Source organism: Corvus moneduloides, chromosome 1 (assembly GCF_009650955.1).
Source record: "Corvus moneduloides isolate bCorMon1 chromosome 1, bCorMon1.pri, whole genome shotgun sequence".
NCBI lineage: Eukaryota > Metazoa > Chordata > Aves > Passeriformes > Corvidae > Corvus > Corvus moneduloides.
In genome coordinates this window covers 112,078,407-112,103,950 of record NC_045476.1, presented here as the reverse complement: position 1 = coordinate 112,103,950, position 25,544 = coordinate 112,078,407, and the positions used below count along the sequence as shown (strand labels likewise).

At 40.9% G+C, this 25,544-nt stretch overlaps 1 protein-coding gene across 37 annotated transcripts in view; it reads right to left on the bottom strand.

Annotated features, from left to right (window-relative positions):
- Nucleotides 1–344: 344 nt before the first annotated feature.
- EPB41L3 (erythrocyte membrane protein band 4.1 like 3) overlaps nucleotides 345–25,544 on the bottom strand; it is a 143,279-nt gene continuing 118,079 nt past the window's right edge. For 4 of the 37 annotated variants that reach the window (XM_032122447.1, XM_032122369.1, XM_032122380.1 and 1 more), the window contains exons 12-27: nucleotides 25,253–25,473; nucleotides 21,258–21,824; nucleotides 17,166–17,219; nucleotides 15,259–15,294; nucleotides 15,026–15,091; nucleotides 14,359–14,550; nucleotides 10,997–11,071; nucleotides 10,482–10,583; nucleotides 8,995–9,723; nucleotides 8,354–8,476; nucleotides 7,441–7,833; nucleotides 6,269–6,400; nucleotides 5,732–5,830; nucleotides 4,557–4,637; nucleotides 4,176–4,292; nucleotides 345–2,941 (exon numbers count right to left, since the gene is read on the bottom strand). In XM_032122447.1, the coding sequence (XP_031978338.1) occupies nucleotides 4,182–4,292; nucleotides 4,557–4,637; nucleotides 5,732–5,830; nucleotides 6,269–6,400; nucleotides 7,441–7,833; nucleotides 8,354–8,476; nucleotides 8,995–9,723; nucleotides 10,482–10,583; nucleotides 10,997–11,071; nucleotides 14,359–14,550; nucleotides 15,026–15,091; nucleotides 15,259–15,294; nucleotides 17,166–17,219; nucleotides 21,258–21,824; nucleotides 25,253–25,473 (2,981 nt within the window). In that variant the 3' untranslated portion in view covers nucleotides 345–2,941; nucleotides 4,176–4,181. The remainder of the gene's footprint in view (nucleotides 2,942–4,175; nucleotides 4,293–4,556; nucleotides 4,638–5,731; nucleotides 5,831–6,268; nucleotides 6,401–7,440; nucleotides 7,834–8,353; nucleotides 8,477–8,994; nucleotides 9,724–10,481; nucleotides 10,584–10,996; nucleotides 11,072–14,358; nucleotides 14,551–15,025; nucleotides 15,092–15,258; nucleotides 15,295–17,165; nucleotides 17,220–21,257; nucleotides 21,825–25,252; nucleotides 25,474–25,544) is intronic. The other 33 variants (XM_032122528.1, XM_032122536.1, XM_032122457.1 and 30 more) reach the window with 27 other exon arrangements.

Genomic DNA, 25,544 nt, shown 5'->3' with positions numbered 1-25,544 from the left:
AGGGGGGATAAATGTTAAGGGATTCCAAACAGTCTTAAAAAATGTCAGCATGATGTATTCACTCTTTCTGTATGTGTAATGGTCACGATTGGTGTGATCACTTCCTATGCCCATTCCTGCCTGGTGTGCAAAGCCCTTCCCACAGTGGTTCAGAGCAGGCAGTTCTCTCAGGATTGAAGCTGGGATTGCAGCTGTAGCAAGTAAGGCTTTCTCCCATGCTGGTGTCTGTGTTGGCAATGCTGCCCACAAGTAATACACTACCTAATGGTTTGTTTTCTAGGCTGGTTTATGTCAAGAATCCAGACAAAGACCAACAATAAATGAGCAGAGACAGAGACAAAGGATGGTTGGTAGAAACAGGCAGGTGCTCTTTATTTCATGTGGCACAGCATTAGGCAGACAACCCAAGAAACAGTTTCTAACAAAAACCAAAGCTATCACTTCCAGGAACCGTTCCCCGAACAAGGGTCTACTACCAACAGCGGCACTGAGATGTCCTTGCCTGTCCACTCTCATCTCCTCATAGGTTATATGCGCTTAGGCTGTATCTTAGTGGTGAGTGTCCTTTCCAAGGAGACTAACTTCTTACAATACAATATCTTTAGACAGCGTACATACTGTGCAGGATCACCAGAGTACAATCTCCTCAAGCCATGCTAAAATATAATGCTAACTCTGGAGAGAAGGCTGTGCGATCGCCTCATGTCTCTCTGAGGTAATACAATGCTGTTTCTTAGCTGACAACATGAGGGGCACCTGAGGGAGGATCAATACGGCTTCGGAGTCTATTTTTAAACTCCTGATGCAGTAGCGAGGACCTGGTGTGCCATCGGCCAAGACAGGGTGAGGACCTCCTCCACTCCCGGCTGCCGCTGGGCACCAGCAGCACCAGAGAGCTGAGCCCACTGTCACTCAGGGGAATGAGAACAGAGATGGTCTTGGACTAGCAGGTGGAGGAGAGGGCCATCAAAGATCACAACAGACCGTCAGCTTTGCGTCGGTCATTAGGCGAGAGGTAACAATGACAGCGGTGCGGGGAGGGGTTACATTGTTAGCACTCTGGATTTAAAGGCATGAAGAATGGCTGGTGGAAGGAAGACGTTTTGGAGACTAAGGGCAAAGCTTTAAAAGCCTTGGGATATTACTTTTAATTATTATCTACAGGTTATTCTCTCTATATATACTATTTTTCTTTCTAAATTATGAAAATAAACATTTATTAACAAGTCACTGGGTCAAATCCTGCTCTCCACTGAAGGCAAATCCATTCACTTCAGTGGCAGGGAGCCCCGTGTAAACAACGAAGGGCAAATTTGGCCCTTTATGTCCTGAAAAGTCTGCTTGTACCCATTGTCTTTCAATCCTGCAAGGAAACACAGATTGAAGGGTGAACTAATTGTTACAAATTTTTCTTAAACTACCAGGGGAGTGTCAGTGAGATGTGGCAAAGGAGAAAAAAAAAAAAAAAAAAAAGAAAAGGAACTGTTTTAAAGAGAATTTTATCCATGTTTCAGAGCAAAAATACAAAAAGAGAGTGGATCTGGATCAAGCGCTACTGGCCTTTACTTTCTAAGCAACGACAAAATTCTTCATTCAGCTTCGGTGAAATGTTACACAACCAGAGAAAACAGAAGGAACCAAACAGTCCTTTTCCTTTGCAAACACCATATGCCCAAAGGTGAACATCGTCATCCCTTTGGATTCTCTGCTAACTCCCACTGTCTGCACAGTGCAGTGTCAGCCGCTGAAGACAAAACACATCTACTGTGCACATGAGTAAAACCTGTGGCGTCTTACAAACATAACATTTTGATGTTTTGAATATTAAAAACCACTAGGTGCTTTTAGACACAGAACAATACAATTTCGGATGCATTTACCACTTTTATTTCACTATGCAGAAACATACATTCACCATGTGTTGTGATGCAGCTGACAGTGTAATGGACGCTATCCCTTCCGTGGGTATTAGAGCTGGACGCTAACGAGTTTTCAGTGGACGTTCTGTACAGGTTAAGGCTTGACTCAGAACTAGATAGTAAATGCTGACCAGATTCTCAAAACAGATTTTTTTTTGTTTTCCTCTGAGAACAAAAGGGAAATCAATAGAAAACCATCACGGTTATTTCAGATTAATAATTTTCTAAAGCTGCAAACTAAGTAAAATACAGATTTTTTCTTTTCCTCCAAAATAACTACATATAATTTACAAGGTTAGGATCTGTGAAGGGTGACTGGAAGCTGACTCTGAACAATGCTGACAAAAATCATTAAAGTTAATATACTAAAATCATTACTACCTCATAAGGTATTCAGTCAGGTATACAAAGCACACTTTGTAAGCATTTAAATGTTTTGATAAGAGTAAAGATTCATCATCGTTTATCGGGCAGTAATAAAACCAGATGAAACAAATATAAGATTCAAGTTGTTTACTGAATAAACTGTGTTATTGGCACATCTAATGTGTGGTAAAACATTATACACAGTACCTATACAGCTTCTAGCATTTTGGGGGTAATCTTCATTTACAATATCCGTAAACAAAAGGCTGGCCACCTAACAAATTTTAATTTGTTTATACTTTCAGAAACTGTGAAAGGCATGAACTGTTTATGTGTTACATGAGATCACTGTTTATATTGTTTATGAACGTGCAGGTAAAGCTGAAAACTTAGACATTTTAAGAAAATTAAAAATGCTGCTTTTCTGTAATTTTATTGTTGCTTCATGCAATATTGTTTAACTGCTGCTGATTCAGATTGCTTTCTATGGGAAGGTATCTCTGCCAGTTTCTTTATTAACGGTCAAGATCAATTCTTCTGTAGTGAAATTTTCCATAGACAGATACAAGTCAGTCAGGTTGGAACTGAGACTCCGTATAGGCTCTCGTATTCCTACACGTATGCATGTCTGGATTCATATGCATTCTAGGTTATTCCTGCAGAAAAGAGAACTGAGTTAATTACTCAAAGCAACTACTCTCTTGCAAAAGAGATTTTGTCACTTTGTTCATATAAGAGAAGCTATTTGAAAATGGCATCATCCCAGTATAAGCAACTTGGACCAAATCCAAAGTCCACTGACACCAACGGAACAAATTAGTGACATCAACAGACTTTTAAGCAAGGCACATTGAGCTGTCTCTGAAACAATTAGCAGAATACCACAGGAATCACAGCTACTCACTCCTTAGTGACTGGTTCCATCTTCCAAATAAATAACTGACACTGAAATTCAGTTTTCTTTAGGGTCTGTATATCCAAAAGCAGGAGAGCCAAAGAGCTTCAAAAGGTGCTGTGCATTATACTCTGTTACTTACACCAAGTGCTAGGGAATACATATTGTTTTAAGAATAAAATGCTGCTATCGATTCAACAAATCCGACAAGCAGCTTTTTCTTCCCCTTCTGCATACAGCATTCAAAGCAATTTGTGCAATGGTGCTGGCATTAAGAGCTTTTGCATAGCAGGTTAGTATGCATGACATGTTTCTGCACACAGAATAAATATAGGAATATTAAGACGTCTGTTAAGCCAGCCACTATTGGAGAGCATGCCTTTACTGAGAAAAAGCTTGACGCAAGAAAAGCTGCATTATCATCTCATCCTGATAAACAATGCTGCTTTAAAACATAAAATGTTCTTTCAAATACAGGAAAGCCAAGACACCCAAATACCGACCAACTAATTCACTGCGTTTAAAAGCAGGTTGGACCATACCTTTACAAGTTGGGAATTAAAGCAGAACTTGTAACATATCTGCACAGGACATTTAAAAAGCAGCTGTAGGTTTTTCCCTTGACATTTTTAAGCCAAAATGCACACCTTTAAGAACAAATTATTTTTGTTCTTAAATGACACAAAAGCAGACAACAGATTTTTTATGACTTCAGAAGTAGAAAATCAGACTATAACAAAGCATGGACAATGAGGACTTTTCAGGGAGCCAAGGAAAGCAAATGAGCAGTTTATCTTTCTCCAGCTGGCACTGTTTAATGAAGACAGATGTCTAGAGCCAAATACAGTTTACTTTCAAATATCGGAACTGATAACCAGCAACTTGAAAATGCCAGTGAGAGAAAGTGAAGAGTTAAAGGTGAAATATGGTAGGAAAACAACATCTGCAACATGCCAGCCCAGTAAATGCCTATGAAAATCATCTGGTCCTCTTACCTGTGGTCAATCCTCCCCATCTTCTGGTGTGATTTCTGTCTCTTTATGTACCACTACTTTGGTCACTGACATGTCAGGGTGCTGCTCTTTGGCTTCTTTAATTGCCTGAGCCAGCGCCTATCCCAAGGAAACCACAGAAGGGCAAAAACAAAAAGGAGGTGGAACATGCATGATCAGTAGCAAGGTGGAGAGATTCATGACATATTACACAATTTACAAATGAGGAAAATGATTAAAATATGAAATATACCGTCACTGATTTAACTACTATTCCAGCTTAATTTAAGGCATGCCAGTATGAATAATATCTCGAAGCAATGTTTAGAAGTGTTCTCTTTGGCAGTCTTCAGGGTAGCCTTTTTAGCAGTTTGTAGATTTTACCTGATCATGATCAATATCTGCATCTCCTGTGATGACTATTCGTTTTTCAATTCTTGTCTCTGAGATGCCTCCTTTCACAGTCTAGATGGGAGGGACAACAGCATGTCAGTAACTTACTTTAGAGTGCTGCTACTCAACCCCAGAATGATCAGCGCAGGAACCCTCTCATGACTGGACCAAAACGGCTCAAACAGCTCACGCAGAGGGGACAACCCTGGACGGCAAGTGAGCAGGTCTGGAGTTCGCCTGAGTGCTCTGAATGGACTAATGACCTCAAGAGGTCCTTCCAACACAGGTAATTTTATGACTCTAGTTAATCTGCACATGATCAAGAGAGATGCTTGTATGCCAAAAATGGCGAATTTGTCCCATGAAGAACAGAATGGGAATACAGACAGCCCATATTCAGACATAGTTAAGTCCAACTGCTTGCTTCAGAATGGCATACAGGGTGGTGTGGCCTTTGTATAGCTCATCTACTAATGGGTGAACTTCACTGCAGAAAGATGAAATCCTGTTCTCAGTGAATATTGGTAGGAGAGCTGTCACAGCACTAAGAGAGTTTCTGCTTAGGGAGGAACTGTTATTTAAATGCTACCTTGAAACCTGGAACACACGACACCATTTGTCTGTGCAGATACGAGATTTTGGTCTGGCTGTGGGCAGGTTCCTCAGGGTACCACCCAGAAACACAGCCAAGGTGTCTGAGATGACTGAATGTCCTGTTATGGTGACATGATATAGATTTACTATGTGCTTTCAACACCGTGCAGGGCTAATATCTCAGGGCTGAAAAGCACAGTCATGTCAATGGAGCCTCATGTTCAGACAAATTATTCCTTCCAGGCTACCATATGATGCCAATGTGGTTATACTCCTTCTTGTTCCACGTAGTATTTGCAGCTAAATCAAGTGTCTTTGTAGAGCAAGGTTTTGTGCTTGCCTAGACATACCCTAAAGGTTTAGGACAATCTTGTCAAGTCGCTGGATGATGCGTTAATCAACTCAGCATAGCCAAGGACAGGTGAATAAGGACACGTATTTATGGTAAATTTAAAAGATTTTGTCAAGAGAGTATCAGAATGTGTCCCCATTTTGAAATACATCATAGAACTGAAGTTAAGATAGCATACACCCTGGTGAAAAAAAGAGCTCCCTGTTTTCTGAGGACTCACTTTGGTGATATGTGTAGTAGTTGTAGTGCTGGTGGTTTCAGACGTGATCGTTTGTGCACTCATCAATACACCTGGTTCAGAGTCAGCACTGCCATCCACCTAGAAAGGAGAAGAGAAAACCAGTCACTGAAAAAAATGCTCCTGAGCACAGGGAGGCAAGAACTGGACTGTTAAACATCCCTATTTCTACAGTTCTTTATGAATTGAGTATCTTATGGTAGGGGGTAACTGCTGTTAGGTTACCATGAGTCAGTATTTCTCTGTGCATCTGGAGGCTCTCCTTTGCCTCTGGAAGCACAGATGAGAAGCCAGTGCTTCTAAATCTGCAGTTTCATCAGTGTACTCAAAAGGCCCTACACCAGGACATGAGAGTCATCCTCAGGTAAGTTATTCTTATATACATCCTCCTCATGCTAATATTTAATACTTGAACAACTTAGAAAAGCTTACACTAAAGCATACACTTAAAGATGGGTGAAGAAATGGGTTCCTTAAGAGCACATTAAATTAGACCATGTCTTTTGCAGAATTTCTTACCTGAGAAGACTCATATGTAATGGTTTTTGTTTCTGTATGGACTACTGGCACTTCCTTTGTTGAAATTTCAAGGGTTTCCCCACCAGCGGGAACACTGCTGAAACTGATAGTCTCAGTCTTCACAACTGGCGACTGCGTGAACAAAAGAGAAGGAATTGGAACATTTAGAAAAGCTTATGGATTTCTCAGAACATTTTTTTTTTTCTTGAGGAAAAGAAAGAACAACTAAAAAGTGCTCTGCATTTAAGAAAAAAAAAAAGGAGAAAATTCTCTTCATTACAGTGGTACATTCATGTATGTAATGCTGGCAACACTTAGCACTTCCCTGGATTTTATGAAAACAAAGTCCAAAATGCTCTAAACACTACAAGGGCAATGGTCACAACTTGAAAAACAGGAGGTTTCCTCTGAGCGTCAGGAAACACTTTTTCACTGTGAAAGTGACTGAACACTGGCATAGGTTGCCCAGAGAGATTGTGGAGTATCCTTCCTTGAAGATATTCAGAAGAAGCTCTCTGGACATGGTCCTGGGCAGCAACTCACTCTGGATGTCCTTGCCTGATCAGTGGATTGGAGCAGATGAACTCCAGAGGGCCCTTCCAGCCTCATATGTTCTAAGAATCTGTGATTCTACTTTTTGTTAAAATGCCAAGAGAATGAATTCTGCCCAGGCTTAGTTGTCTGTTCAGCTCTTTCTGAGGGAAAAAAACCCTCACAAAACAGCTCTTGAAATTTTTCTAATGGGGCTAAGATAAGGAACCTGATCTGTTTAAGACACAGTACACTTATTTATAATCACACGAAGCATGGAAAAGACAATTTCCTGTCTTTGAGGACATGTGAACTTTGCCAACTTCGATGGACTTTCCCAAACAGAATGCCAGCTGATCCTGTTATCTGTTGCAAAAAATGCCATGAAATTTGGTATTTCTCTGTAGCATGAAAAGCAGTTTCAAGTAAAAATGCATGGCATTTTGCTAATGATGAAAACCAGCAGCAAGCCTTGCAGATGACATACAAGGAGGAAATAAGAGGAGACAAAAACTGCCTGCTGTAAAAATGCAATTATACAATTTGGGCACACTTTACTTTTGATGACAGGAATTAACTTAGCCCACTATTGCCCACATTCACAATTCAGCACAGACATGACCAATTTAACAACAAGTTACCTCAAAATGAGGTTTTCTTTCCAAAGACTCTGAAAGTTGGACTGTTGTTCTGTGCTCCTCCGCCTGCTCACACGAAGCAGCGGCAGCGACTCCTTCCTGTTTGGTATGGGCTTTCCCAGCCTCCTCCCTTTTTTCCTCCTTCGCCCCCTCAGTCCCAGCAGAGCCCTCCTTCCCTTTCATGCCGGCAGCCACCGCCGACGCTGCCTCAGCCTGGGCATCCAGTGCAAGTCCGGCCACTTTAGCAGGATCCCCGCCTGCATGCACCTCCATCCCATGTCTCTCCTTGACAACTACAGTCTCCTGTACAACCTTCTGCACTGTATCCTGATCCGGCTGAACTGCTTGCTTCATGTCACTGGAACTTATCTCCTGAGACGTCGTTGTGTCTATTCTCTGCAGGGAAGGAGGAAAAAACTCTCAGCATCAGAAGCAGACAACACTATTTGCAGTAGCTCCCCAGCTTAATGTACTGTGAACATAAATTTTAAAAAATGGGCATTGTATTTTGCCAAGTTATTTCTCCCACATTGCATGGATTTTCGTTCTCAGGATGTTAGCAGTACAGTAAAATGGAAAACAAAGCAAGAATCAAAATTTTTAAAAGTGAAGAGAAATTTCAATGTCAGTGTTCTTCTCCGGTATTTTTGTGTGAGTTTTACAAAGGCAAAATACAGCACCCCGCAAAATGACCAAAATAAAATGAAATGAGAGGAAACCTGCTTGTTGGTTTTTGTTTTGGTTTTTTTTCTTTTTGGGGAAGTTTCTGTTGTGGTCCATTGTAACAAAGGAAAACACACATGAATACATGCATTAGTTATACAGTTCCAAATTGTGCAAAAAACCACGAAACAATAGAAAAGCAAAAGTAATTGGTGTGTGGTTATGACATCGATGGAGGGAATCAAGCAGCCACCTGAGCCCAGCTATGGGAAGTAGAAGTAACCCCTCCTATGAACTCAGTCGGTTTTCTGGCGGACTCTATTAAAGTGAAGATATCTGAACCATCCAAGGTTTTTTCACTGGTGGACTGTTTAGTCTAAACAGACAAAGAAATGTAGAGTCATACACAGAAGAAAGGCACACCCATAGGCACAGACATATTAATTGCCAAAATCAGAGGCAGAGACGGAGGAAAAGGAGAGAAGGTTGCAGGGGCACGGAGAGGTTGGAAACAGGAAAAGAATGGGAAAATAAATCAGAGCGAATTCATAATGGCTGTAGTAAGCAATAGTTAAAAAGCATAGTTGTTAGCATTGGCATTTTGCTGGTTCAAGCAAACCTTTTTTTAATTTTTTTCCCTTTTATTAACAAGCCACAGCAGCAATACTAAATTTCAGTACATAAACCAGAAAGGTTGAAAGCCTTATATAATGTCTGCTTCAGACTGTGAGACGGATTCAAAGTATGAGAGAAAAAAAACAAGCTGGGTTGGCTGCTGTCAACATAAAGCCAGGCAGCAAGAGAACCAAAAGGTAGGGTGGTGTGAGGGGATTGCCTAGAAAAAGTCATGCTTTTATCTTTAAATTGTGGCATGAAGTCAAAGCCACTTGTTACCACCACTTTTGATGCAGACGACTCAGTAACATAGTGAGCAGTAGCAATGGTAAATGGCTGTTCTCTGGAATATCTCCACTCAGACAGGCTCTTATCTGTCCGGGCAAACGCCCTTGCTTTTACAGCTTCTCCGCCAAGATGCTTTTCTGCTTTGCCAAGCTGTAAGCTTTCCAGTGTACTGAGTAACTGCAAATCCTGGTCCATCGTTAGTGTCTTTTTCAAATTCTTCTCTTCAGGGCTTTGCAACTGAGATTCAGCTTCCTTTATGGGTGTCAGAGAGTCAGACAGCTTTCTTCTCGGGCTCTGCACGTCGGATCCCCGCCTGGCTTTGTCATCAGTGACAGGCTTGAGGATTTCATACTTGGCCACTATTGGAACGATTTTCACAGATTCTTGCACTTCCCTTTCCATTTTTTGCAAAGTTTCTACTGAAGGCTGTACTGCTTTCTCGCCCTCTTTAGCTTTACTTGTCATGGTTACAATTTTCCCAGATACGGTATCATAAGACTTTCCTAGGGTGAACATTTTCTGCTTATTCTCCTCATTGGATTGTATTTCACTTTCCAAGTCCTCAAAGCTCTGCATTAGAATGGTACTGGATTTTAATATCTCAGGTGGAAATGCAGTTTTACTGCTCACAGTCACTACTTTGTATGCCAGATTTTTTTCCGATTCACCATCAACTACCTCAGAGGGTATTTTGTCTATAATAACCCAATCCTCAGTGCCCTATATTTGAGATATAAAAGCTAAATTAGAATATCTAAGGTTTATCTGTACTTCAGGAGCACTAAAGTATGAAGACTTTTAAGAAATCATGCTGCTGCTTCTGAAAGCATATAATAATTTTTGGCATTGCACTTCTTACAGCAGTTATCAAGCAAATAAACAGAATCACCTTAGGCAAAATATGATTTCTTTGCATATTCTCTCTCCTCAGTGGTCCATCTAATGTGGACCCAAAAATATTACTTTTGCCAAACTATTTCTGTATTTGTTTGAAGCGAGATAGCATGTCAGCGCATAATTTAAAATGATGATTGGAATCAACCTGCCGTTAAAAATCACATACTACAGTGGTTCACAAAGCTACAGTCAAAAACAAATTACAAAAATAGGGCAAATAAGCCCATTCAACTGTACCCCAGTTGTTACAAACGTGCTGTTAATGATGTTTTAGAATAGTATGCATTTGTATGTAGCTGTAGCCTCCACTGAATTTCCTTGTTTTTGTTAGAATAACATCAACCCCTTTGGAGATTGTTTAAATGGAGAAGCACAACACAGCAAACAGTATAAACTAAGCATACTACTAAAAACTCTGAATGGAACTTAATTGTAGCATCTTTTTTCCCCCTCATGCAAAATGTGCTATGTGATTTGCTTCGACTATGCAATCAGCATCCAGTTATTTGACTTTAGGACCATAACTTCTGTATTTAACTAAGCAAATGATGTAGTTTAAAATCAAATGAATTAAAAATAACCTCTAGGGATGATGGGATACTTTTCTGGATAATGATTTGATGAGAAGTAACCAAAGTGCCAGCAGATTCTCCTTCCTGCAGCTTCTTCTCTATCACACTTGGCTAATAGAAAAACCAATAAAAATATAAAGTTCACCATCACTCAGCATAATCTAAATTCACTTGACAATATAAAGGAAACTCATTCTCGTGACAGAAGTGCCCCATTCACCATAACCGTTCTCAGTGAGGTTTATGCTGGAAATGCATGCAAACTGCAAACAACATCCAAACAGCACCGTGCAAAAAGATTTCTAACTAGCCGAGAAATCAGTCTCCATTAGGAAGCCATAAGCTCTGGAGAGGACCCATTCCTCAGAGTTTGGTCCTCAGATTATATCTCTGTCTGAAACTTATGAAATAATAATAATTAAAAAAATATAAAAAGGGAGGCTTGGAAAGGAAAAAGATAATAAAATAATAAATCATTGCCATACTTTCTGACTGCATTTCAATGAAGCATTGTTTGTTTTTACCTGCATTTCAAGGAATGTAGTACCTCCCTTCTGCAAAAATATGATTTTTTCTGATTTTTCTGTTTCTTCTTTGGTCTAATGTCAGGGGAATAAATGATTTTTAGTAAAAGGAGGGTATAAAGTCTACTATACTTTACAGTAGCTCATCATATTTCTCTACTCTACAAATTATTAATCGCATGGAAAATTAGGAAACAGAACTAAAGAGAAACATTTTACAGCATAGAGGTTTCCAGTTAGAAGTGAAATCAGTGTCTCTCTATGGTGAATGCAAAGCAGACATGAGTATACAAATGCTATGCACAAGTGTAGCACAAAACCCACTAAACTGAGTATCACCCAGGTGTGGATGCACTGTGTTTGTTTTGTTTCATATTATTCATTTAACTGGGACTGATGCCAGCTTACACAGCTTCCACCACTAGCCCAGAACACGCCCCTCCACCTTCACTCTGGACAAGGCTCTCTCCTGAGTCTGCAGCTCTCTCTGCTGAAGCAGGAAGAAGGTGTGCCCAGCTAAGATTTCAGCTCTCCCTTTTTCCCTGCTGGTATTAGAAGTCTTAGGAGCACTTTTCCTATTGTCCTGTAGTGTGACACCAAAATCTCCTCACTTTTATCCCGTCAGTGCTTTCCCAGTGGTGTGAGAATAGTATCTCTCTAACTTGGACAACTGGGAAAATTTTAAATGTTGGTAAGACTCAATTTCCCAGGCCTTTTGAGCCCACCTTCTGGGCTGGCCACTGTTGTCATTTGGCCAAAGAAAGTAAGCCCCTGCAGAGCAAAATGGGTTTCCTGCCAAACCCTTTCTAGTGACTTCAGTAGCTACTGTACTCACTAGACATGCCAATGGAAGTCCTCTGACTAGCATGATAAAACGGTTCATGTACTCAGGAGGAAAGGTAGAAGTTTAAAGAAAGATAGGATACTAGAAAGAGAAAAGGATAAATGGCTCAGCTCCCTGACTGTGATGAGAAGCATAACTCCTTTATTCCTAAAGTGTTGGTTTGATCCAATCCAGGTGAGATTAAACACTATCAAGGAGTTTGTCAATATGATGGCTTTCATGTTCTGCAGCTATCTGGCCACCATCATGGAAGATATTTAAAAGCATGTTTTTCATCACTAAGGGAAACCAACGTATTTCCCCATTTGTTCTAAGAAACCAAGTGGTGACTAGACAGGCTTAAAGTCACACTGACCAAACACACTCAGGTGCCACATACTTGAAGACCACATTTTGAAAAGACATCTTTTCTCTTCTGTTCTTGTTTTATTATAAGAAGGAGCTACAGGTAACAGCGCTGAACATGTTTTTAAAGTGGATATGCTAAGCAAAATGTAGAACTTCTTTGACTAGCAGAAGGCACTACACTATCCTGACTGCCTCTGCATTTCTTAGTAGACATCAAGGTGCTGATTTTGACCTATGAATGGCTTCAATTTCTTCCTGAAAAAATCCCCTCTCATCAGGACATGGGAACTGAAACCATCCCACTTATTGCGATCAAAAGGATGACCAGGTGTTATCTACAGCTGAAGTCACCTCAGAGTTAGGCTCTGATAGCTCAAGTCTGCTCTCAATTTTCCACAGAAATACCTTCACTTAGATGAGGTTCTGTGAAACAGATGTAGATTACTTAGATGCCTGTAAGACATACATGCATTTAAGTAACTGGACATCACTTTGGAGCAAGTCATCTTCTGCTAGCAAGAGGAGAGATACCAGATAAGAATAATTCTTGCCCTTTTCCTTTCCAAATGAATGGTTAAATTCAGATGTGTTTCCTCAGGGTGAAGCCTACATAACTGTAATACTTTGCTACACTACTTTTTGTGCTTAAACTTTTTATTAAACTCCTAAAGTAATAAAAATATTAAACAGGGTGGTGTTAAATTTGCTTTCCCTGCAATCCTCTGATTCAGGCTCAGCTAGCCACCCTTTCTAACTGTTCCTTACATCTTTATTATGATAAATGTATCCTGTTCATTGTACTGACAATTTTACTTTTTAGAAGGATAAACCTCTGTTTTCAACTACAACCAAACTAACCTGTTTGTAGGGTCTGTTATGATTCCTGAACAAGGCAGTAGGAGCAACACTAAAACTCCTCTGTGCTCCCCTCAAAAGGGAAGCTTTGAGCACTGAGTCTGCTTTTTTAGGTATTTTAACCCAGCTTGAATGACACACTAACACACATCTGGTGCCCGCATCAGCCATTGGGTATAATGTGAGAGAGGAGGAGGTCAGGGCCCTTTCCTTGGCAATATCCCTTTCCCTATGAGGAGAAGCTGACACTTGCTACCTGCACACCTCCAGGGATTCCCTTCCCCAGAGTTGTGGGTCTGCAACACCAGTCTCTATGGTGAGAAAGCAGAACATTCTTTCAATTTACACTTTCCAGACAATTTTCACTGAGTTCCTTACAACATTACATCAGTGCTGTGGGCAGAGAAACAAATCTCATGACCATTTATTGGTCGTCAATGCTAAAAGCAAGAGGTACCCATAAAGATAATTCCTGTGAGACAGAAACCATTCATAATAGAATAAAAAAAATTAACTTTCAGGCAGACCACACAAGCTTATTTCTTTTTGCTTCACTGGACTTAAGCCAAGACACTGCACTATGTATTTTATTGCAACACAAATGTTGCCTTGCTACCCCTACATGTCCTTATCTATCTACAAATCAAGTAAACACCAGCTTTTAAATCAGCAAGTTTCTTACAAGCACTTCAAGACTGCAGAGTGAGCAAGATTTTTTCACACATGCACACTGCATGAAAACACAGACACTTAGCAATTGGCATTGGGTCTTCAATGATGGTATCCAGCAGACTGAAGCAACCATCAGTTCCCTTATGGAACTGGCCAAGAAGGTTTAATTATCATCATTATTTCTTCTCTGTCTTCAGAGACTGAGTTCTGCCCTTTAATCTTTATTTTCTTTTCAAGCTTGGCAACACAGCCCCCACCCATCTCACTACACCGCTGCTCCCAACCAGTCACCATTGTTTAAATTTTCTCTCCATCACTTTCATGGTTTCTTTCACGCATGGCTGGACTTCCTCAAGCTCACCGAACCTGTAACAACGCCTGTATTTTGCACCCTCAAAGAGACCCAGTTCTGCCACACGGCTTCCAGTGAATTTCATTTGCTAAATACATATATAATTGTATATGTATATATTAATGCTATCTGCTCTTCCTCCCAACTTTGCTGCTAGAGCCTGAGTCCTGAGAAAAGGGAGTGCCTGCAAGCAGGGAATGGCCTCTAACTACGGCCTCTAATCTAGTGAGAGCTGCTATAAGTAAAAATGAAGAGACAAATACATAATGAAGCCTTTCAGCTCACGCTGACCTCTTCAGGCACTAGTGGTTCAATCATAGGAGCATCCTCCTGCCTTGCTGCAAGCCGAACGGGAGATGTGGAAAGCCTCTTCTCCCACTCATTAGACACAGTCGTTTCTGTGGAGGTTTCCAAGAAGGTGCGTTTCAACTCGCTTATATTGGTCTGATGTTTCATCAGATCTTCCTGGGTTTTATCTAGATCCTGGACAGTTTTAAAAGAATAGAGCAGTTTGTGATACATCCTAAGCCAACCAAACTTCAGAGCCAAAACACACAACTTGGTTAGTATAGAGGGAAGTAACAGCTCAGGGAGCCGGGGAGCACAGCACTAACACAACACTCTGTGAAAATGTGGCATTTTGAAAGAGAACAGCATAGCATATCTTGTACAAGTGAGTCTAAGTACACTCTTAAAGAGCTTGTCCATATGGCTCTAATTTGCACCTGATAAAGAGGCTCCAAACAAACATACATATGCGCGTGGAGGCACACACATATACGCACACGCATATATTGATATTTATAGTACGAGTTAGAGGAGTCATCATAATCTGAGAGAAAAAATAATCTATTAGCAGGTGGGAGTACACAGTTCATGCATCATAGTGCAGATCCACAGTTTACCACTAAAACTAACACACATGTACGTACATGCACTGGTATATACCAATACCAACCTCTAACATAAGATTACTATGTTTGACATACACATTTTCACCCTGTATTCGCTTAATCAGACTATTCTGAAAGAAGTGAAAAAGAAAGGGAAAGGTAAGGGACACAGTATTGAAAGGATACAAAATGCTGTTTCTACACATTTCTTCACAGAGAACTGACAGTAACATGCTGGAAGAGGCGAACACCTCCAACATTGATACCTGAGCAACATCTAGACCTTTTGTTTCTGTACCTGTGCCTTTAGATCTCCGTCCTCCTCTTGATCCGACTGCCAGCATGAGAAAGATTGGAAAACAAAACCTTACCCACTTGAATGAATGAAGGCTTTATGAACATTGGTGAGAGGTACACACACTAGGTAGAAGTCCCATTTTCTCTTCATTAAGGGTTTAAGGAGAAGGAGTAGACACACTGGCTTTGCACGGTTTTCCTAACGCAGAACAAACCTCCTCAAATTTGTTTTTTGTTAACAAAGGGGTATTAAACATCTTCCTTTTATAAATATTGCTATGCTCCACATTCATAGATCTCTATTTATGGAGCAGCAGTTGCACCTTCTCACCAAGGTCACGGCTAGTCTAGGACCAAACAGCAACAGAAAATTCTACGGAATTCTGTAATCCCGGAGTTTACACATATGACATAATCTGGGCCACAAGCAAAGCTTTGCATAAACTCACTATGGGCGAAAAACCTGCAACAATTTCTACAGAAGGAAGCACATTTTTATTTGCTTAAAATGCTATTTCCCTAACCTTAGTCCCTTTCTGTATTTCTGCAATTTTATTTCATATATAGCCTGTATTATCCTTTCAGGACCTATCAGCTGGAATGGCACACACATCCCATCCACTTCGATGCACATTTTCAAAAGCAATGCCATAAGGACTGCCCTGGCAGCCCTGTTTCCCAGGGTGCGATTTTCAGGTGGCAAATACACCACACATTTGTAAAATCAGGTATCTGTAAGGAAAACTGAGATGTGCTGTATCTTCTCCTCTAAATAAAGAGGGCAGCTAGGGATATTAACATGCATTTTTGAGTAATAAACTGAACATTTGAAATGTCACAATTTTATGATTATATTTTACTTTCTGGAGGGCTCAAGGCCTGAAGCTATGGAGTGGAAGAAGCACTCCAAAGCATTTTGTACTCCTGACCCATCTCAACAGACTTTATGTTGTTGCACCATTTGAATTCTTTTAATGCCCATGCTGCTATTTTATTGTTAATTTTTCATATAGTCCTAATTAGACAAATGACTAATGGGAAAATCTGTTGATTACAACTCAGTTCAAATTTATTCTATTTACAGCCGAGGCTGAACTGTCCTGACGTGTCATAAAGAAATTTTTTCCTTGATGATAATTTTAACAGTCTCAAACATTAATGAGATCCTTCTGAAAACCTAGAGTAGTGTTTGTGGTAAGACTCTGTCTTCTAGCAGATGTCAGATGAAATTCAGCTCATGTTTTTGCCTGCAACTATATTAATTATGAAAGCATTATATGCACTTCAGTGAAGTCACATAGGGTTGAATTTGCCTGCACAGTCTATGTATCAGGTTGTGGATATGAGGCTTCTCAGTGCAAGGAAAATATAAACATTTTACATTTCTCCTCTTAAAAGAATACCTGGACTACTGATGGCAACATGTGAAGATGCCGTGTGAAATTACATTAAAGAAAAACCTTAAACATTTAAAATGTGAGAATACCGATATTCAGTAAATTCAAAAACTGCTTTTTATTGTCTTTTCCCCACTCTCCCACTGAGGCTTCAGAGTATAAGAGCAAACAAGCAAGCAAAAAACCCCAGGGCACCATCTGGTCAGCACGACCCTCCTGGTGGGCAGCACTGGCGTGGGCGACACCGCCACTGCCCCACTAACCGCACACCGCAGAGGCCTTGCAGCTTCCAAACCAAACTCAGAAACAAGAGGAACCCCTAGGGAGCACTGGAAACTCAACTCTCCTAGCAAAGCTCTCCCACTTGCAGGCACGCACATGCACACGCGCGCAGGGAGGGATCCTGAACTGCCGTAGCAGACATGCGGTTTAGCCCCGAGGCCCAGGCTCGGGAAGAGACGAGGCAAAACGCTCTCCCCTGCCATAGCTGGGTGCCAGCGACTGTACAAACCTCGGTGGCAGTGGTCTCACCATCAGCCGCAGTATCCGTCTGCTCACTGTCAGTCTATTGGGTTAGACAAGCACCCGGGTCCCGAGAGGAAGGCAGGAATAAAGAATAAACCCAGCTCATCAGTACACGCGGCTCACACGGGGAACTGTTAAAGTCAACATCCCTGTGAACTGCATTAGCATTGCTTTTCAAACAACGCACATGTCAAAGAAGCAAAATAAAAATGCTATATTAGTAAACAGAACAGACTCAGAGGAAGACTCGAGGCGTACTGTACACAGTTATATGGCTTTACTGGAACAAATTTATAAGCCAAACAAAACATTACTGGAAAAGTGTTATTTGAATATCACATTTTTTTTTTAAGAAAGCCAGGTAGCTTAAAAAACAAAAAGGGGGAAAAAAAGTGGCCAATATTTTCTAAACAAACTTCTCCTCCCATAATGATTTTTTACAGAAAATTATTAAACAAATTTTTGTTCTAGCCAATATCAAGTGGTGGTGAAATTTTTTATCCGGAGGGGAAAAAGATAATTAAAAAAACCCAATAACAACAAAAAAAGCTACTTTAACAGTCATCTGACTTTCAGCCCCTCATTTGTACAGAAGTTGTTCTTGTCTCCACATTTATACACCATGAGGCTGTCTGCATTACCAAGGAGTTCAAATGACTGTACCCCCAGCCCATCTACTGTCTGTCTGTGGAGTAATGGTAAGGCTCAGATCCCACTCGGTTCCAATAAAGAGCAGCTGATAATTGTTAATTATAGTAAAAAGAAAGAAAACTGCCATTAAAAGAAGAAAAAAATACTTCTCATTCCATTTAAGAATATGGATGAAAGCAGGAGAAAAACAAAAGTAACTCCCCCACCCCCCAGAACACTTACTAGGTATGGGTGATAAAAATGAAACAAAGCACAGCATTGCACAGACTGATCTATCCCTGCTTTGCTTGACACCACGAAGAACATTTCAGCGGACAACGCAAGTGTCAAGATTAATAGAGAGTGGAGTGGAGTACAGGCTGAGATGAGAGATCAACAGACTACTTTGATATCAGGCAAGCATATGGAAAACTAGTAAGTAAAGTGCACCCTACTGCCCCAGACTGGCACATCCAAGTTGTTTCCATAGCAGTGAAAGCTCTGGTTTTCATTACTGGTTTTCTGTGCTCCTTAGATAAACTAAAGTAACCCAGGCAGGCAATTTAAAGCCAGGACAACACATCTCATCCTCCAACCACATCAGTACGAACATGAACAAAAAACCAATCTACTGGTAGATGGAGTATCAGTCCTAGCTTTGAATTTCCTCCAATCTTCTGTCATTTTGTGACAACTAGAATGTTTTGATTTTTTTTCATTGCTTTGTTTTCTATTCATCCCTTCCTTTGAAGGGTTTGTACTGTTTGTATGACAGGCAGAAGAATAAACAAGCATTTTGCACTACTTGCTAAGGAATGCGAGTTACATGAAATTTTTCAAGCAATGACCACTCATGGGACAGACTAAATTGATTTTTAAATGAAAGTGTAATGTCAAAGCAGTCTACTAGGCTGGTCCAATGGCTTTCACTAAAGTGCTAGAAAATTGTTTCTTTATTAGCAAAGGATCCCATATTTTTATAACACTATAGGCAATTGTAAAGGTATGGCAACAGAAAAAAAATGTATGCACTGTCACTCCTATTTACAAAAAAAAGCAACAAAGAGAAATTAATGAATCTAGGCATTTAAAATGAATTAAAAAATTGTGTCAAGGCACTGTAACACAAGTCTGGCACATAGGGTTCATTTAAGAACTTGAAGTCAATAGAAAATTAGCTCCTAAGGTACAAACACAGAAGCCAATGCATTCTAAGGGGTGAGACTCTGTCTTTGACTGCACGGACTGACTCCAGATGCATAGCTTAAGGGAGAACAAGGTCAGCAATGTATGACATTGGTTCAGGTTCCTGGCCGTGGTCTTCTGCATCTCTGTGTGCAGTCTTTTGTAAATTGGGGAGGGGAAAAAAGCGTTCCTATTTCTTTTGCCGTAAGTGGAATGAAATGCTAAACAAAGCCTAAAACTTGCTTTATTGCAACATACATATCTGCTAATAAGCCAATCAACAGCCATGGAGTCAAAATCAGCATTACGGAGTTACTTGCAATAAAGATCTGGAGTTATCACAGAGCAGGGAATGGTGAATTAAGGCTGAGCAAGGCAGGTCTCCTGCGGAGTGAAGAGTAAGAAAGGCCAGGCTCAGCTCCAAGACAGGCTGTGGCGCAGCTGAGGTGGGGCTGGCAGGTGGGTGAGGGCTGGAGCAGGACAGAAGGCAGCTTCTTCTGATGTGCTGCGGCTGCACCCCCCCTACCTTGCGATCGTAATTGCTGTGATTTGTTTTGCCAATGTAATGCAGACATGCCCGAGTTTAAAACATATTCACTTTCATGCAATATTCTGAACAAGAAATACCCCGTGGATTAGGCACAAGTCTGTTGTCTGCCAGGAAGCACTGCCAGAGTAATCACCCTCATAAAAAACCGATACTAAAATGCCTATTTTAGATGTTTTTATGCTCAATACTTCCTAACTTCACTAACAAAAAGAAGTGCTCATTTCTAAAAGAGGAACAGACTAATGTATTACATAAACACTGCCTCATTATTTCCTCTGGAGCTGGCACTATATTAATGCTGTTACTGCTATTAGATTAATCCAAGTGTAGAGCTAATGCAAATTGAGACCTAAATGCAGTCTCAAAACGAGGACAAGAAATGAGACAGCAACATTTTGGATGCCTTTTATCAGAAACTGCACATTATTTTTTAGTTGTTAGGCATCACAGAGCCAAAAGCATCTAAAGACAATGTTTTTACAAGACAAATTGATGTGACTTTTGGCTTTCCACAAAAAGGAAATGAAATCCTGCACCAAGTCTTACAAAACCAACAGCAGCAGATGACACAAATGTTTAGATGTTCAAGCTGGTTTATTGAAGAGAACTACTGCAATGGTATCGACAAGTGGCCAAGGTGGCTTTTTACATGGCCAGCTGGTCTACAATTATCTGATTGGGTTTTTTTCTTTACATGCAAAGCAAAACGGTACTTTTGTATGTGAAGTTGAAGAGAAAAATAGAAAATCAAGGAAAACCCGAACTCCTAATTTTATTCTGTCAACAAAGAATAATCAGGCTCCAGCTCCATAAGTAACTGAGATGCCAGTTACTCTGTTACTTCAGCAGATTCCTCTCCTACTTCTGGATATACCATCACATCCACAGTACCCAGAACCATTGCAGACTCCTACTGCAGCTGGTTCATCTGCTCGTGATGACCCTCGTGGCTTGAGGCATCAGTTTTGGCTGTGCTAATCTAACACTGCAAATGTCAAGACAGCCCACATGGTGCGCTCCCGCAACAGCTGCAGAACAGCTGTCCCAACCTGACTCCTCACTGATACACTGGATTTAACCATGGAAAAACAATTTAATCTGCAGCAGAGATGGGATCAAGGCTGAAAATCGAGATCCAGGTTTCGCTGGACCAGAAAGCCTTTTCTGGGGTTCAGCTACAGCTGATAGCCTTTTGCAAAAAGCTGAGTACATCTGGACTTTGAGCATACTGAAGTTGGTGAGGCTGCTCTTTATTGTTGGGTAGCTAGTTATATAAATAAATGTAGATACATATGCATGTATTCCCATGCTTCAGTAATTATGCAGAAAATGATACTTAATACCCACTGTTTAGATAACTATTCTGACCCTAGTAGAAACTGATAGAGAGAACAAAGAGGTCTTATTATTCAGTGCAAGTCACTTTGCACCAGCTGACACGGTTCAAGTCAAGCCACTTCCACACAGTGTTGTGCCTAACCCTGGGCTCCAAGCTATACTCCCGGAATTAGAAAAAAATAAAAAATAATAAAAAAAAAAAAAAAAAAAACCAAAAAACAACAACCCCCAAACCAAAAAAAAAAAACCTTCTAACAAATCAGCACAGACAGAAATGAGGCTCTGAAAGTAGGACCACTATTGCAGCAATCTAACACTGGTTAGGACTGAAGCACTGAACACGAAAAAGAGTGTGTTCGATGCCGAGGTACACACCTCTTCCTCTGAACTGTCACTCAGGTCATTGGCAAGTGAGGCACTCAAGGAGGCCGCCTTGGGCTCCAGGTAGCAGAGGCACATAGCCAGAGGAAAGGAGAGAGTGAGGGCGTATGGCACTGAGAAAGAGGCAGAGAGCAGAAAGAAAAAAATGAAGAGGAAGCAAGGCACGAGGGAGGGGGAGCGGATGGGGAGGTAGTGCTGCACACTGGCAGGCAGGAGGTTGGTTTCAGAGAGGTTAGGGAGCGACAGGTAGCCATCGTCATCCAGGAGGGAAGGAAATGACTCTGGAAGTTGCAAGGAGAAGGAAAACAGTGTTCCGCCCTTTCCAGCTTTTTGCTTGTAGCCAAAAGCCATGTCTTGCTCGGCGGAGCAAACTCGCCCCTTTCTGTCAGAGTCTGGCTCCGACTCGCTGTGCTTTGGAGCGCTCTCTTTGGGGGCCTCACAGCCTAAGGACTTTGTCCGAGTGCTCTCCTTGCATCTCCTGCGAAGCTTGGCTGAAGATACATGGGGGCCAGGCTGAGAGGATGGTGAGGAGTGGTGGGAGTCAGTGCCAAGCAAAGATGGCTGGTGACAGAGAAAGAGCAGCAAACAAGGCGCAAAAGCAAAAGGACAAAAAGAAAACTGTAATTAGTTAATTTTCTTCCGTGATGATAAATAATATATATTATATATATCAAATTATAAACAGTATTTTAACACCACAGCTTTCCACTGAATTAAACAGTGCATGTTCCCATGCCGCACACCATAGGTATCAGTGAATCACACTTCCAGCTTACAAAAGGCAACTTTTTGATTCAGCATTTGTCTAGTCCTCTGCAGCACAGATTTACATAAAAGCCTCCATGGCCACATGGGGAGTTTCAGGTTCTGCCAATTTCCACTTACTGCAAGACTGGCTTCCGAGCATAAAGAGTTTTCAAACATGAAGTACATGGAGAGCAAAAAAGAAAGAAGGAAACACATTTCTAATACCAGCACTACTTGTGACAACATTCTTGCAGTCAGGAGGAGACCCAGTGGGGACCAGATGCTTCACATTTATGCCTTGGACAATCCAAGCAGTAATAATTACAACTCTAAGGACTTTAAATTCCTCCATTGCAGTATTTAAACAAAATCTAGGTCCTAAACCAAACTAAAACACATTCCGGTTTGGTGGGGGGACCATAAATCCATTCTTCAGCTGCTACTGATGGAAAAAAACAGCTTGACAGCTACCCCAGCAGCCAGTTCCTCAGCATGGCTCCCACCACAGGCCTCTGCTGGGCATCCCCACAGCCTTGCCCTCACCTCTGCCTGCCGTGAGCCCAAGCAGGCAGTGCTGGGGGCTCACCCCTCCCACCCATGCACCCTGCCAGCCCCTCCACGCTCCCACCTCTTCGGCCGTACACTGAAAGAAGGGAGCTGAGTCTTGTGGCTCAGCAGGCTCCATTATCTCTCACTGGGGATCTGAAGGGGGCTGGCCAGAGAGAGGTCCATGCCCCACAAAGCAACATCTCCTCATAATGAAAATGTGACCCTTTACCCATAGTGAAGAGGAAAAAATGCCCCCGATGCTTTTGCTACAAGTTTTACCACAATGCCAGGAATACTGGCTACCAACAAGCAGGATTTGCTTTGATATGCCACTTGTACAGTATTCAACTGGCCTTTCAGGTCATTTGAGGACAAAAAATTGGTAGGAGGAGGGAGGTGATTCAGCAGAATCATTCACATTTCACACGCTCCCTGCAAGCAGCCACCACTGCTCTTTAGAAGGACAAAACCCACTGTCATCACCAAAATGCATATCTGCCACATTGCTGATGCATCAGAGATGTTTTGGCCAAAGTCCACCAGGCACAGTTAGCTGAAGCGGCCCACTGGATCCATGACCAAACCCTAAGTGCCTGAGCTGCTCCACCCGTAGTGCATCTCCCCAAGGAACTATAATAGCCATTTCACTTTCACTCCAGGCTCCCAAAAGCAAAATGACTTTAAAGCCAAAACAGCATATGCCTCCAGTTCAAGCTGGTGTTGAACTGGAGGCAAAAAGCAGATCCAAGTTTCAGACACACGTTGCTACTAAGCCCGAACTTTACCAGGTATATTAATGGTAGGAATGGGGCGTAAGCCAAGTAATTACATTTCCTTCCTCTTAATATTTCCTTTTCTCTCTTCTCTCACAATGTATCAGTTCAAGGAATCTGTATTCCCAAACTGAGCAATCAAAACCAAGCCTAGCTCAAACTGCTTACAAACGTCTTTATGGGTTTAATGCAGTAAGCTCAAGTCAAAATTTAATGCTGATGGACTCACAGGTTTTTATGTGAGCTAAATACACACAACTTCTCTTTATATTGTAAAGAGAAAAAGTCCAAAGTAAATGTGTTCTTTTCTAATACAGACTATTCACTTACTGACATATTTACAGCGTTAATATTTAGAATAACTTCTGGTACTTAAATACACATAGATAAAAAAAAGGCAAAATGTCTTAATGGAAAAGCTGAAAACATACCTAAAACATTTATATGCCCTTAAAAAGGGATTTGATTTCAAGCTTGTCTTGCATTTCTTGAGAGCCTATTCTCTTTATGATGAAAGACAAATCTGTTAGCAGGTCCATGTGGAAGCAGGACTGAGATATGTACAGGATTACAGAACTGAAGCTCTACTTATGACTGGTTAAAACAGAACTCATCTCTTGAGTGGGCGTAAAAATCAATCTTTTGTGCATTTTTGAGTTCCATCAAAACAGTGTCCTAAAATATCTTTGAGTATTTTTAGCCATATATAAGGAATAGATAGATGATCCTCAAAATGCAACTGATCCCTCCATTGACTTAAATTAACAAACACTTGGAACAGAACTAGATTCTATTGGGTGTTTTCTACATATTTGATTTTCATCAGTCTTTCTCCATGCAGAAACTAATGGAGTTTCAAGAAGACCCCAGTTAAATTTTGTTAAATGCTACAATTACAGCACACACTTTCAAAAGAAAACCTTTGGTAACTAAATTTGTTTCTGGTTTTCAGCACCTTAACTGCAACTCTTTTCGAGGACTTGATCCTTTTGCTATGTAGCTCATCGTGGCCTTGTGTGATAAAGCTAGAAGTTCAGGTTCTAACATTAGCATACTTGACAGTTCTGAGGGTGTAAAGGTTTTCCTTCTAAAAGATGAGGGTAAACCTTACTTGTTTAGCGAGTGCATTCCACAGTACACTTTTTGAATGTTATTCTGTCATATTTCTCTTCATTGTCAATCTCTATTCACTATTTTCTCCATCCCCCTGTTTGGTTTACCCTGTATTAATATCTCAGTAGATATTATGCACAACCATGGGTGTGTGGCAGTGGTGGGATTGAAGATGACAAGGGATGACTCAAATTTAATAACTGAGAGCAATCAATAAAAACTGCTTTCTTCAACACAAACTTCACACAAGTGAAGCAAATGCTTTTGTAAGCCAGAAAAAAAATTGCTTATAACAGCAGATTAATATCCAGAAGTTAATAGAGAAAAAATGCCCACTGAAATTCATGCAAGGAACTGGTGTTATGAGAAGTATAAGAGGAAAATACAGTAGTTTAAAGCACAGAGCTACATCCAAGAATACAGAACGATTTTGTTGCCTTGTGAAAATAAAAAACCAGGATGGCCATTCTAAAGTCAAAACATGACCGAAAACCAGAAGAACAAACACGCACCGCCAGGCTACTTCTGGGCATTTCCTAAAGAGCTGTTGAATGCTGTGTGAAAAACACCATTCTGACTCTTAAACATATTTCAAAAAACAGTCCAAGGCAGGAACTAACTTTTACAACATCATACAAAAACTGAAAGGACTACAAAAACACTGATTCAAGACACATATATATACATACTATATTTCTTTCACAGAACTAGTTTTATTTCCTCTTTCCCCTCCCTCCCTAAAAATTCTGTGTTTCTCCAAGCACTCTCCAGGCATCTCTGTTTCATACAAAAACCTGAAAATTCTACCTTGGTGTCATGGCGTATTGCTGAAATCGGGGTGACTTCCTCTGCTCTCTTCTTTTTGCCCTCTTCATCATCTTTCTCCTCTTCTGTCTTTTTCTCTGGAGTCACAGTGGTTATCAAGTTGGTCTGAGAGATGCCCTTTGTTGTGGCGTACTGGCCAGTACCAACCTCTGCAGCAGACACAGAATCCTTCATGTACATTTCATGGTTTTCATTCACTGATGCTAAAAGCAAATATTTAAAGAGGGAAAATCTGAAAGAGCTTTTGCTGAGAAGCTGCATAAAATTAAAAAAG